General features: G+C 43.5%; 1 protein-coding gene across 1 annotated transcript; it reads right to left on the bottom strand.

Annotated features, from left to right (window-relative positions):
* Nucleotides 1–80: 80 nt before the first annotated feature.
* LOC148867248 (pentatricopeptide repeat-containing protein At1g80150, mitochondrial-like) lies at nt 81–13,062 on the bottom strand. Its single transcript, XM_088981615.1, has 4 exons — nt 12,722–13,062; nt 6,015–7,113; nt 5,782–5,880; nt 81–531 (listed from the first exon to the last, which is right to left on the bottom strand). The coding sequence occupies exons 1-2, from the start codon at nt 13,060–13,062 to the stop codon at nt 6,255–6,257; spliced, it is 1,200 nt and encodes a 399-aa protein (XP_088837741.1). The 3' UTR covers nt 81–531; nt 5,782–5,880; nt 6,015–6,254.
* Nucleotides 13,063–13,550: the final 488 nt, after the last annotated feature.

The following is a 13,550-nucleotide window of genomic DNA, read 5'->3' as shown; positions in this document are numbered from 1 at the left end:
TTCTGACAAAAATAAAAAAAATAAAAAAAATAAAAAACGGTCAAAACCATTCAAACGGTTCGAATGGTTAACCGCCCGGGTCAGCAGTTTTCTGACCAAAATCAACAGTTATTGAAGAAAATCCAGTTTTGGGGTAAACCGGAACCGGTCACCTGACAGGTTCCCAGTTTTTCTGGTCTGACCGTCCTGTCTGGTCCGGTTTTGAAAACCATGCCCCTAGTACTTCCCTGACACTTGTTTAGGCATACCTAGCCACTATGGGCCTGAGCATTCTCTTTCCTAATTACATAACAGAATTTAACAGCACCACAATTAATACAAAGTCCTTAATTTTGTCAAAAATGATAGCAAGTCCAAGGGACAGCTGAGCTCTTCTGGTTAAGAGCATTAACATACATTAGAGAAATCAGATCTTATAAGAGGCAGCTTCCGTCATTCCTCTTTTGCATAAAGAAGAGCATTCAGAATGGCTCTTAGCTCAGTTCCTGAAGCATCACCATTCTGTATTAATTAAACATCCACCACCTGCAGCTGCAAAAAAGAACCATTGCTAGAATACACTACAAAACCATAAGAACTAAGGCAAGAATTAAGAACTCCATCACAATTAATTTGAACAACATTCACAAAAACAGAAGCCTCAACAACACAATTAGAACTTTCAGTGGCCAAAAAACGACCCTGTCTGTTACACACAGGATACAGCAATAAACTAAATGTAAGAAACCACATCATTTTTAAAAACCAAACACATCATTTTTTAATATGGTAAAAACAGATTGCAATCCAAGACAAAGAAAAAGCTTATTTTCAGATCTTGAAATCAGATTACAAATTAATCAACTCATGATACTAGAAATGCTTTGATGATCATTACATTGAAAAACAACTCCCTATAGGAAATAAAACAATATTGCCCTAGCAAAAGGACACCACCAAGAAAAATGAGTTCATTTCTGATCTGTCCTTTCTATTTTTCTTACTCATCCATCCCAACATTTGCATTTATGCCACACTCAATTTTTGGATATTTTATTTCTTGACTACCCAACAATCTACTCCATACAACATTACTAACCTTACAATCATAGTTGTCAAGGCATTGCCTAGGCACTAGGCGTCCTTCGCTGGGTACCTTGCCTAAATATCTTGACTTGTACAACAAGATGCCCTTCTGGGCAAGTAGGCACCTACCTAGGCAACAAAAGTGACAAGGCATGTGCCTTATTATAATATCATTCATATTGTTTTTTCCTGTTAATATTTGTCTTAAATTTATATTATATGCTAAGTATATCATTTATACTTTGTTTCGAAGTTTACTATTGAAATTCAAATGATCAAAGGGTTGTGAGAAGAGAAAAGAAAAGAAAGGATAGAAATATATCTCTCTCTCTGTCTGACATTAAATAAAACAGCAGCTCCATGTTTTTTTTTTATCCTTTACTTTCTATCTTAAATTTGTATCATATAAAATTATAGCCTTCATTGCTAATTGATATGAAATTGCTCTGTTAAATACTTATTATATTAATAATCTTTTTTGATAACATTGAAATAAATATATTTAAAATATATTTATCTTTTGTATATGATGATTTGGCACATTTTGAGAGGAAATTTTAAGTTCTTATAAGAGAATTGCTATTTTTCAATTAAATGCATGCTGAATGGTATATAAAACTAGAGAACTAGCCAAAAGTTAGACGTCTAATGATATTCGCCCATCACATAAGACTTTGGATGCATCCCTCCATTTTATTACCTATACTTCTCATATAACCAACCCATTTTATCTATCATCTATTGATCAAATATGCAAATATGTGAATATATCCATGGATCTATATCCTTATCAATTTATCTATCATAAACTTAACCCTAAGAATCCCAAGTAATTGGTGACTTCGTTTGGAACCCAGAAGGACTATCACCTAGATGTCTTGATAAAAATAATCTTTAGTTTATCACAAGTTTGTCTTTCATTGGAAAGTACCATGTGCTTAAAGCTTTGAACAGACAACAAGATTCTACAGTAAATAATTGAAAATGAAATAACTTGGGGTTTTTTTTCATAAGCAACAGAAATAATTCATTAATAAAGCACACCTGGATACTCACAAACACAGCAAGCCAGTAAGTACAAGAGAAGTTCCATAAACAGGAGTACTAACCAATAACAACAGAAACAACACAACACAAGAAGGAAACCAATTACAAACTGTTCAGAGTGCTCCCAGGCCCTGGACAACCCCATTCTAGATTTCTTAGAACCCCAGCCCTTTCTAAAGAATCAGCTAGAGAATTGGCAGTCCTTGGCACCGAATTGAATGAGCTATTCAAAGTAGTGGCCACTGATTGTACCTGTCTCACCATTTCCTGAAGCTCCCAAGGAATTACTTCATAGGTTCTCATCCAGCAAATTATAGTCTGGCAATCTCCTTCGACCTCTATCCCTCATTCCTTTCATGTTCATCAATTTCAGACCATGTAATAATGCATGCAATTCAGCTCCTAAGGAGTTTCCCCAACCATAGGGCCAGAGAAACTAAGAAGAATCTGTCCATTGTGATCACTAACATCTCCCCCAGTGCCTAAACCACCCAGATTCTCAAGACTGCATCCATCAAAATAAAATTTACTTTTGCCCACAGATGGTGCAGTCCACCTCACCACCTTTAGGTTGCCTGGGTTGATAGTCAACTACAATTTCCCACTCTCCTATCAAATCATTTAAGGTGATACCTTTGAAATCTTCACACACTAAATCCCAATGAGCAACTCTTATCAAAGTGTGCTCAATTGAATCTCCAGCATTCCTAGCCTTCTCCTCAAAGATTCTAGCATTTCTTTTATTCCATAGCCCCCATAAAACAGCACCTCGAACACAGTGCCAGAAAAATGTTTCTTCGTAGAACTTTTGAACCCACTTCTGCTGAACAAATACTTTGGCTTCAGTTGGTGCCACCCAATTGCATTCTGCCAAGGAGATGATTGGTGCTTTCCCCACCCTTTGACAGAGAACATAGTCATACACATGAGGTGAGAGATACCAATTTTTCTGCCTCCTCTGTCAAGGGTGAGAGATACCAATTTTTCTGCTTCCTCTGTCAAGGGTGTTAATAACCTGATTGGCAGCTTCCTAGCAAAGGAATTGGCAATTCTTTTGACCCACTGGAGTCTCAATTCCATATTTTATGTCAGCCATTTGAATTTCTTTCTTTTAATATTGTAGCTCTACAGTTTTGTCTCATCACTTTGTACCCAACTCAGAACCAACTTGGAGTCTCCTTCAAGTTCCGTGCCCTTTGTACACCTTCAATCGATGCCATAATCTTAGCCCATAGAGAATCTCCAACACCTATTGCGTCTGAATATAAAGCAATTATTTTGCCCTCTTCATCCCTAAATACACCCCCTACGCATAAAATTCTCAGATTTCCAAAGTTACTTCCATTAAAGTTGAGCTTTATAAACCCACTATTTGGTGGAGACCAAATAGGATTAGGAAAAAACCTTGTAGTAGTAGAATCAGCCACTTCCTTCCAGTTTCTAAGGATGTCAGCCGTTGAAATTTCATAAAAGATTTCAGCTAATGAGCCACCCTAATCAAGATAGTTTCAATTATGACTTTTCTACTTCTCTCCTTATCCAAGAAAATTTTTGAGTTCCTTTCTTCCCATATAATCCGGCTTATAACAGCCCTTGCACATCTCCACATTATCCTTCCCCTTTTCTTGTCTAGATGAGGGTTGTTGGGCTAAATAAGCTTTGCAAATCAGATGGGGGAATCCATCTACATCCAAACAAAGAGAAAAAAACATTCCCAAATGCATAAACAAAAGGACAGGAAATTAATAAGTGATAGCATATCTCATCATTGGCCTTACACAGGACACACCAGTGAGGGGATAAGCATCGATTTGCTGATAAAAAAAAGAGGGTATAAGCATCGATTAGGCCTCTTTGGAGCAGATCACAGGTATTAATTCTTTAAAGGACGACTTCCTAGCAAAAATCTCCAACCCTAGGGGGGATAGGTTTAAACCAAACTTCTTGATAGGAAAAGAATGCCAAACATGAATAGTGGGTTGAATTAAAGCCTTGAAGAAGAACTCACAAGGAAGGAGCCAGAGGGAGAAAGGGTCCAAATTCAACCACCAGGTTTAGATGGATCTAGAAAAAACCCATTATCTAACTAATCCATCTATGCCCAAAACCCATCTTATCCATCACCCACTAAAGATATTCTACATGATCATAGGCTTTTCCAAATCCAATTTAAACACAAAAACATTTTCCCTAGATTTCCTAAAATTCTCCACTACTTCATTTGCTATAAGAATTTGGTCCAAGATTTGGCTTCCTTGACAGCACCAAATGAAACACCTTCTTTAGTCTCACTAATAAAACCTTAGCCACTATCTTGTACAAACTAGTGGTAACACATATAGGTCAACAATAGTTAGTTGGGGCTGCTCCTGCACATTTTGGAATTAAGGAAATGAAAGTTGCGTTCATCCTCCTTCCCAATTTTCCTCTTTGGTGGAATTCATCAAAAATCATCTTCGAACTATCTTTGATAATCACCCAACATTCATGGTAGAAAGAGATAAAGGTCTTGAACCTTTATCTCTCTTCCCTTTCCTTTTCTTTTCTTTCTTTTTCTTCCCCTTCCCTTTCTTTTCCTTTCCCTTCCTTTCCTTTTTTTCTTTTTTTTTCCTGTCTTTTTACAAGAGGTGTGCATGAGGCTCATGAGGCGTACGCCTCTAGCATGCCCCATGAAAAAAATGTACAAGGTGTACGCCTCTTGCACTTGAGGCATATGCCTTAGAGGTGTCAGCGCCTCTGGCATATGCCTCAGGGCGCTTTGGGGGCGCCTCGCCTGGAGGCGTGCCTCCAGGCATACACTTCCCATGCCTTTTAAAACACTGCTCCAAAGTGACAAGGGGTCTATCCAGTTTACAACATGCCACTCTTGTTTGTTGATTGGACCACACAAACTGTGCATTCAGAAGGGGGATATCTTATATCTCTCAGCATGAAATCATTAAAGTTTTGCATGCTTTTGGAGATTCTATATGTTCCTATATTTTTCTCAGAACAAAACCAGATGCTGTTAAAGTCTCCTGCCACACACCATGGTCCTTAACACTCTACTTAAACTAAACAATTCCACTAGACATTCATTAACCACCACTCAAACCCATCCCTTTTCTCTTTGAATTTCATTGCCACTGAAAAATTCCCCACTATTTCTACCTCACAACCTCTTGGATCATTTTCCCATGCTATCAAGACCCCTAAAGAATCTCTTGTAGGTAAGACTAAAATCAATTTTGTACCATCAACAAAACAAACATATAAAATGCACAAATTACACAAGTGCATGACTACATGGTTCTAACAAAGATGGCAATTTAGCTTATGGTTAAGTATATCCCTTGGAAATCAAAATTCTCTTTGTAGGATATTAAAACATCAAAAAGGAACATAACTCAAATTCTTCTCCATTCTAGAGAAACAGACAAACATCTCTATGTCATTTCCGAATTCAAATTTCCCCTCCACTTAAGAGGACAGATTTCAAAACAGGCACATTAATTGTTACTCTCACATGCATCTTAATTATGAGCATACTTTAACTAAATTCTTGAGTACCAATTTCCGAATCCAATGTTGGGGAAAATCTAAACTTAGCACAACTATTTTAAAGGTAAGAAGTAAGGCAATTTCAAGAAAATAACAGATCAGTGATGAAAAGAATATTTAGTGGCTTACCAGTGATAATGTTTCATAGGCAATTAGCTAGAAGGAACCCCTCTCCTTAGCCATTATGTTCGTGATCAGCCCAATTTGAAGACAGAGGACAAGTCAGACCTGCCATCAGATCAAGATTGAAACCCAAAGAAGATTCTTAGTTAATACTTAGCTCCCACTAAAGTTTCTTCTTGAGATATAGAAAGAATCAAAGTAAATGAAGCAAGGAAAGGATATTCTTTGGAGTAACTTACAATAGGGCTCATGTGAGATGTGCTTATTGGAACTCCCATTTCAGTGTAAGTTTCTTTACTGAGGCAACATAACGAGTTTGCACAAGTTTGGAAGATCAAATACTCACCCATTAAGAGTAAAGAGTCTATATCCCATTAATTTCAGAATTCCATAGACAAGTATAATTAGAACAAAACTATGGTACCCCTTTGAGCTGAATATATCCATGAATGACACCCATTTTTTGTCCTTCACCATTTTCAACCATGGGACACTATGGCCCCAAAAGCCTTAAGTTCATCTGCAGAATAAGGAGGTGCTCTTTTCCGAACCAACTCCATGATAACCTCAGCATTCCTGTACCGTCCATTCTTTTGAAGGCCTTCAAGTAGCTTGACGATGGTATCAAAACTGGGAAACCAATTCCTGCCCATGCTGACCTTACACATTCCGAAGGCAGCATTTAACTCCCCTGCCTTACAGAGATAATGAATCATGGTCTGGTTAATTCTACAGTTGGCTTTATAACCTTTACCATGTAATGCAGAATAAGCCCGTTTTGCCATTTCAAGAAAACCAGCCCGGCAAAAGCCCTTGATAACCAAATTGAACGTCACTGCATCTGGGTTTATCCCAAGGTTCCGCATCATACTCATCAAAGCATTAGCTTTCCAAGCTAGTCTATTGTTAACCAAATGCTGAATCCTAACATTAAATGTAGCAAGATTCGGGAAACACCCCTTAAGCATCATTAGATTCCATAACCCATTGGCAATCTCAGGACGATTATTCTTATAAAATGCAGATATGAGTGTAGTAAATGTAACTACATCAGGGCTTATTCCCACTTTTTCCATCTCTACCATGGTCAAATAAGCAATATCAAGGATACCCATTTCGCAGAAAGCCTTGATAACAATATTAAGAGAAAACACGTCTGGAGAAATGCCAAATTTCCAAGGAACATCGTCAAGGAACAACAGAATAGCTTCTAAATCGTGGGTTTGCGTCAAAACCTTGAGTGCGGCGTTGAAGGACTTGACAGTCCTGCGGCACCCAAAGAGATGCATATCGTAGAATGTCTGGAGTGCATGCTTAGTCATCCCAGCCTTGCCATATTGTGACGGTTCAACCTCCTTCAGCGCCATCAGCACGCCATCAGCACGCCATCTAAGTGTCTGGGGTTGGGTCCTTGTACTCTTTTGTAAGGGGGGTATGCCCATGGCAATTATGTAAATAATAGTACGAATGTATAGTATTTTGATGTATCCTTTTGTCACTCCCCCAAAAGCTTAACGTACTCTTTGAGGGGAGGTAGGTAGTCGAGTGAGCTCATAAGCGTGTAAAGGTTAAGCACGAGATCCCCTCGACACTGTACTGTGTGCTTGTGCTTACCACTGATTAATGCAATACAAGTTGCCTTTTGTCTAATTTGTGTGCACTGTTGTTTCCTTTTGTGTGTTGTTGCTCTCATTTGTAGGCTTTCTCGACCCCAATCGAGCGCCGCACGGGGCCCCGTCGATTAGCCCCGTGACAGTTGGTATCAGAGCTAGTTGACACTAGCGGTTGTCAAGCGCAACGAGTCCCTTTTGTGCCCCGCAACAACACCAGCCGGATGAAGAATCGTGATACGCGAGAGGAGATCCAGGAAGGGGTCTCACGGGTTTATGATGAGGACGAGCCTAGAGGTAGCTCTCCCAAGGACAAAGGCGTTAGCTCAAAGCATAGCAAGCGTGACAAGTCAGTTGACAGGCTTGCGACCATGGACAAGCGCATCATGCGTTGTGAAGCAGTGGTTGGTGAAACTCGTGACCGTGTGGACGAGCTTCAAATCAACCTTGAGACCGTAGCATCGGTCGTGGAAAGATTGGAGGACCAGTCCGGCGACGGCTCCAACAGACCGGATAACCCACTAGAAGACCTGGTGAAGTGCCTACAGATCCAGCTTGAAGACTTGAAGGGCGAAGTGACCCTTCTGAAGAGGCTGATGGCCAGTACAACCAGCACACCTGCTGCTCCAGCCCCTCCAAAGATCAAAGTCCGCGAGCCTACCTCATATGCAGGGACTCGCGATGCCCGGGAGCTTGACAACTTCCTTTGGCAAATGGAACAATATTTCACTGCCGCCGAACTCGTCGAGGAGGCGGCCAAGGTGCGTACTGTTGTTATGTATCTTACTGATGTTGCTATGTTATGGTGGCGCAGGAGATGTGCCGATGTGGAGCGAGGATTATGCTCCATTAATACGTGGTCCGTGTTCAAGAGCGAGATAAAGCGCCAGTTCTATCCAGAGAACGTGGAGTACCAAGCCCGTCGGAAGCTCAAGAACCTAAAACACACGGGCTCATTGCATGAGTACGTGAAGGAGTTCTCCGCACTATCGCTCGAGATCACGGACATGTCAGACAAAGACCTTCTCTTCAACTTTATGGACGGCCTACAACAATGGGCCGAGCTCGAACTCCAGAGACGAGGTGTAAAGGACCTCGCCACAGCCATGGCCGTTGCTGAACAACTGGTAGACAACAGGCGACCAAGCAAAGACTGCCCCAAACCCAACTCATATCAGGGCGTAGGCAAGATGGGAGGTGACAAGAAACCTTACTACGCGCCCAAGGGAGACTCTGGGCCGAGTAAACCCAACACTTACAAGTTCTACAGGAGACCCGAAGGAGACACTGGATACAGGGGTGGCCAGTTTGTGAAGAGAACACCTCCGGCACCTTGCTTCATCTGTGAGGGAAAGCATTGGACTAAGGATTGTCCTAGTCGGGGGAAGCTCAATGCCTTGCTTGCAAAGCTTAGTGATGATGAGCATAGCGAGGAGGAGAAGGAATCGGGGGAGACAAGAATGGGGGCTCTACGAAGACTCAACGCAATGAAGAAAAAGACGAACCCACAAGGAGCATCGAAGTTCAAGCCGAAGGGACTGATGTATGTAGACATTCGCTTGAATGGTAAGCCCACAAGAGCCATGGTGGATACCGGTGCTACCCACAACTTTATCTCTATGGAGGAGGCATCCCGAGTAGAATTGGCACCTACCAAGGAAGCTGGATGGTTGAAGGCTGTGAACTCTAATGCCAAACCCATACAAGGTGTAGCTCATGGGGTGGTCTTGCAACTTGGTGACTGGGAAGGGATGATAGACCTCTCAGTTGTGCCCATGGATGATTTCCAGGTTGTTCTCGGCATGGACTTCTTAACTCAAGTAAAGGCGGTGCCCATGCCCTTCCTCAACAAAGTGTGCATATTTGAAGACCAGGCTCCTTGCATGGTTCCAGTTGTGCCAGATACCACGTCCACCCCCAAGATGCTCTCAGCATTGCAACTCAAGGATGGAGTGCGGAAAGGAGAGACCACTTACCTAGCCACATTAGTGAACTCCGACCTGCCTGATCCACCAACCGAGCATATCCCGCCAGCGATTACAATGGCACTAGAAGAATTTCAGGACGTCATGCCTCCCACATTGCCAAAGAAGCTTCCCCCAAGGAGAGAAGTTGATCACAAGATTGAGTTGGAGCCTGGAACCAAACCACCGGCACGTCCACCGTACAGAATGTCTCCTCCTGAGCTGGCCGAGCTACGCAGACAGTTGAATGAGTTGTTGGAAGCTGGGTTGATTCAGCCTTCTAAGGCCCCTTTTGGAGCACCAGTCCTGTTTCAGAAGAAGCACGATGGATCTCTTCGGCTCTGTATTGACTACCGAGCTCTCAACAAGCTCACCATCAAGAACAAATATCCCATACCATTGGTGGCCGACCTCTTTGACCAACTCAGCAGGGCCAAATACTTCACCAAGTTAGACCTGAGGTCGGGATACTATCAAGTGCGCATAGCCGAAGGAGACGAACACAAAACAGCCTGTGTTACCCGTTATGGGTCCTTTGAATTTCGTGTCATGCCCTTTGGGCTTACCAACGCTCCAGCAACCTTTTGTACATTGATGAACAGAATATTTCGTCCCTACCTGGACCAATTCGTTGTTGTGTATATTGATGATATTGTGATCTACAGTAGAACCCTGGAGGAACATGTTGACCACCTCCGCATTGTTTTACAGGTCTTGCGGGACAACAATCTATTTGTTAAGAAGGAGAAATGCTCTTTCGCCACAGAAGAGGTGGCCTTCCTCGGTCATATAATCCGAGCCGGCACAATCAGTATGGATCCAGCTAAAGTCAAGGCCATTCAAGATTGGGTACCACCCACCAGGGTCACCGAACTTCGCTCCTTCCTCGGCCTCGTGAACTACTATAGAAGATTCATCTCTGGATTCTCAGCACGAGCCACTGCCCTCACCAACTTACTAAAGAAGACTAGTATGTGGACCTGGAGTGAGTGTTGCCAAACAGCTTTTGATGATTTGAAGAGAGCTGTCTTAGCAAAACCTGTCCTCGACTTGCCTGACCCAAACAAGCCGTATGAGCTACACACAGATGCTTCTGATTTTGCTATTGGCGGGGTCTTGATGAAAGAAGGACATCCCATCGCCTTTGAAAGCCGCAAATTGAATGATACAGAGAGGAGGTACACTGTACAAGAGAAGGAGATGACAGCCATCGTCCACTGCCTCCGCACATGGCGACACTACCTGCTTGGCTCCAAGTTCGTGGTCAAGACTGACAACATAGCTACTAGTTACTTTCAGTCTCAGAAGAAGCTGAGCCCTAAGCAAGCGCGATGGCAAGATTTCTTAGCGGAGTTTGACATGACTCTAGAGTACAAGCCAGGCCCGACGAATAGGGTTGCTGATGCACTTAGCAGAAAGGCCGAGCTTGCAGCACTATCCACAGGTGAAGGTCCCTCTCAAAGCCAGATCAGACTAGACCTCATCAAGCTCATCAAGGAAGGACTCCAGAAGGACCCCATTGCTCAGAGCCTATTGACAGCGGCTTGCGAAGGGAAGACTAGGCGGTTTTGGGTTGAAGAAGACCTTCTTTTGACCAAGGGAAGGCGGATATTTGTGCCGAGAGTTGAAGACTTGAGGAAGACTCTCCTACGTGAATGTCATGACAGCTTATGGGCAGGACATCCTGGGTGGCAGCGTACCTTGGCACTTCTACAACATGCTTACTATTGCCCCCATATGGAGCAAGATGTTCGAGAATACACACGGACATGCCTGATTTGCCAACAAGACAAGCCCGAACGTGCCAAACCTCTTGGACTCCTACAACCTCTTCCAACTCCCTCACAACCTTGGGAGAGTGTTTCCATGGACTTCATCAGCGGTCTTCCTAAAGTGGGAGACTATACATCCATTGTTGTTGTTGTTGATAGATTTTCCAAGTATGCCACTTTCACCCCAGCACCAAAGCACCTTTCAGCAGAAGACACGGCATACCTTTTCTTCAAGCACGTGGTGAAGTATTGGGGAGTCCCACGGAACATTGTTAGTGATCGGGATCCCCGATTCACTAGTGCGTTCTGGACAGAGCTATTCAAGCTTCTTGGCTCGAACTTGAACTTCTCCAGCAGCAGCCATCCAGAGTCAGATGGGCAGACAGAGAGAATGAACTCCCTCCTTGAAGAGTACCTCCGCCATTTTGTATCAGCCACACAGAAGAATTGGGTTCGATTGCTGGACATTGCGCAATTTTCCGTCAACACACAGAAGAACTCCACCAATCAAAGTCCTTTTGAAGTCATCACCGGCCAACTACCAAGATGTCCGCACAGCATCGTCGACGACCATCATGGAAAAAGCCCTCGAGCCTTCACTTTCACCAGAGAATGGACAGAATGCCTTGACATCACTCGAGCCTCCCTAGAGAAAGCCTCTAAAAGAATGAAGAAATGGGCCGATTTGGGTAGACGACCCGAGAACTTCCAAGTAGGTGACCTGGCCTTAGTAAAACTCCATACCCACTGCCTTAGGTTCTTTCGAAGAGTTCATCCCGGGCTTGTGAGAAAATATGAGGGACCCTGCGAAATCCTAGCCAAAGTAGGAGCTTCAGCCTACAGACTCAAACTACCTCCATGGTTAAAAGTACACCCTGTCTTTCACGTAAGCCAACTTAAACCCTACCATGCCGACAACCAAGACACCTCCCGAAACCAAAGTCAACGCCCACACCCATCATACCGACCGCCCAAGAACCGATCCCTTGACTCCATCCTCAACCATAGGTTGTCCCAATCCTCCCAAACATCAGAATGGGAGTACCTGGTGAAGTGGAAGGGACCTGCAGAAGAAGACACCTGGGAGCTTGCAGCAGACCTCCTTCCGTTCGCAGTGAAGCTGGACGAGTACCTGAGGAAGAATCTTCGAGGACGAAGATTGAATTGAGTGGGGGAGACTGTGACGGTTCAACCTCCTTCAGCGCCATCAGCACGCCATCAGCACGCCATCTAAGTGTCTGGGGTTGGGTCCTTGTACTCTTTTGTAAGGGGGGTATGCCCATGGCAATTATGTAAATAATAGTACGAATGTATAGTATTTTGATGTATCCTTTTGTCACTCCCCCAAAAGCTTAACGTACTCTTTGAGGGGAGGTAGGTAGTCGAGTGAGCTCATAAGCGTGTAAAGGTTAAGCACGAGATCCCCTCGACACTGTACTGTGTGCTTGTGCTTACCACTGATTAATGCAATACAAGTTGCCTTTTGTCTAATTTGTGTGCACTGTTGTTTCCTTTTGTGTGTTGTTGCTCTCATTTGTAGGCTTTCTCGACCCCAATCGAGCGCCGCACGGGGCCCCGTCGATTAGCCCCATGACAATATAGCATTATAATGCGGACAATGAAGCCTTCCCGACGCCCTTCAGGAAGAGTCTTATGGTGCTCGAGGAGTTCCTCGATATAGTCAAATCGTCGAGCACCGGCTAAACGGGAGACGGTGTCCTCGAAAGCAAAGCGGTTCTCGATAACAAGTCGATTGTGGGCATTGGCCTTGAATAGGTGGAAGAGCTTATCTGGGTCCCTCTCGGCCTTGAGCTTCACCAATGCAGGCTCATCTAATGGTTTCGGTTTTGGAACGCGGGCTGGAGCAGTTGTTCTTCCAGAATCGGCGGCAGAGGCACCGGTAGCAGAGCAGAATCTGCGAACTGAACGCAAAGAAAGCATGTTATGGCTTTCTTCTCAAAGCGTATCATCACTCCTCATTAGAAGAACATCCTACGTAACAAGATAACTATAGAACACCCATCGCCCTACCGATCTTTTCTCTCTGGTCAACTGCTCGATCGATCGATCAAAGAAGAACAAAGTAAGGGAAAGATGGATTGATGTCTTTCAGATCACCTTTTCGTTTGCTATTGGCTTCAGTAAGCAAATGAAAGGAATGAGTGGGACTTGATTTCGATCTGAACCGAACGTCTGAAACAGACTAAACGCGGGGAGTCAAAGTCCAGCGCCATAAGTAACGGGTAGGTCATAGATTCGAGGTATTCATCCAATAAAAAAAAGTCACAGATCCGAGGTACTTCTCAATTTGATTTTGACCCTACTTTTGGGCCAAGTCATGGGCCACATACCTGCCCTGGGCTAACGCAGATCAAGCCCATAGGTAGAGATGCCATGGGTTGGGCTGGGCCCGGTCCGGTCTCCTGACT

This window comes from Nelumbo lutea, chromosome 3 (genome assembly GCF_056320005.1).
Source record: "Nelumbo lutea isolate HS-2025 chromosome 3, American lotus-T2T, whole genome shotgun sequence".
In the NCBI taxonomy this organism is placed as follows: domain Eukaryota; kingdom Viridiplantae; phylum Streptophyta; class Magnoliopsida; order Proteales; family Nelumbonaceae; genus Nelumbo; species Nelumbo lutea.
The sequence above is the reverse complement of the archived record's forward strand: the minus strand, read 5'-3'. Positions and strand labels throughout refer to the sequence as shown.

Bases quoted from the DNA above. Each gene is read 5' to 3' on its own strand.
- LOC148867248 (XM_088981615.1), bottom strand. From the start codon at position 13,062: ATGCTTTCTTTGCGTTCAGTTCGCAGATTCTGCTCTGCTACCGGTGCC. The intron at 7,114-12,721 runs ATATTGTCATGG...TGAACCGTCACA, and splicing joins ATTGTCCGCATTATAATGCT to ATATGGCAAGGCTGGGATGA.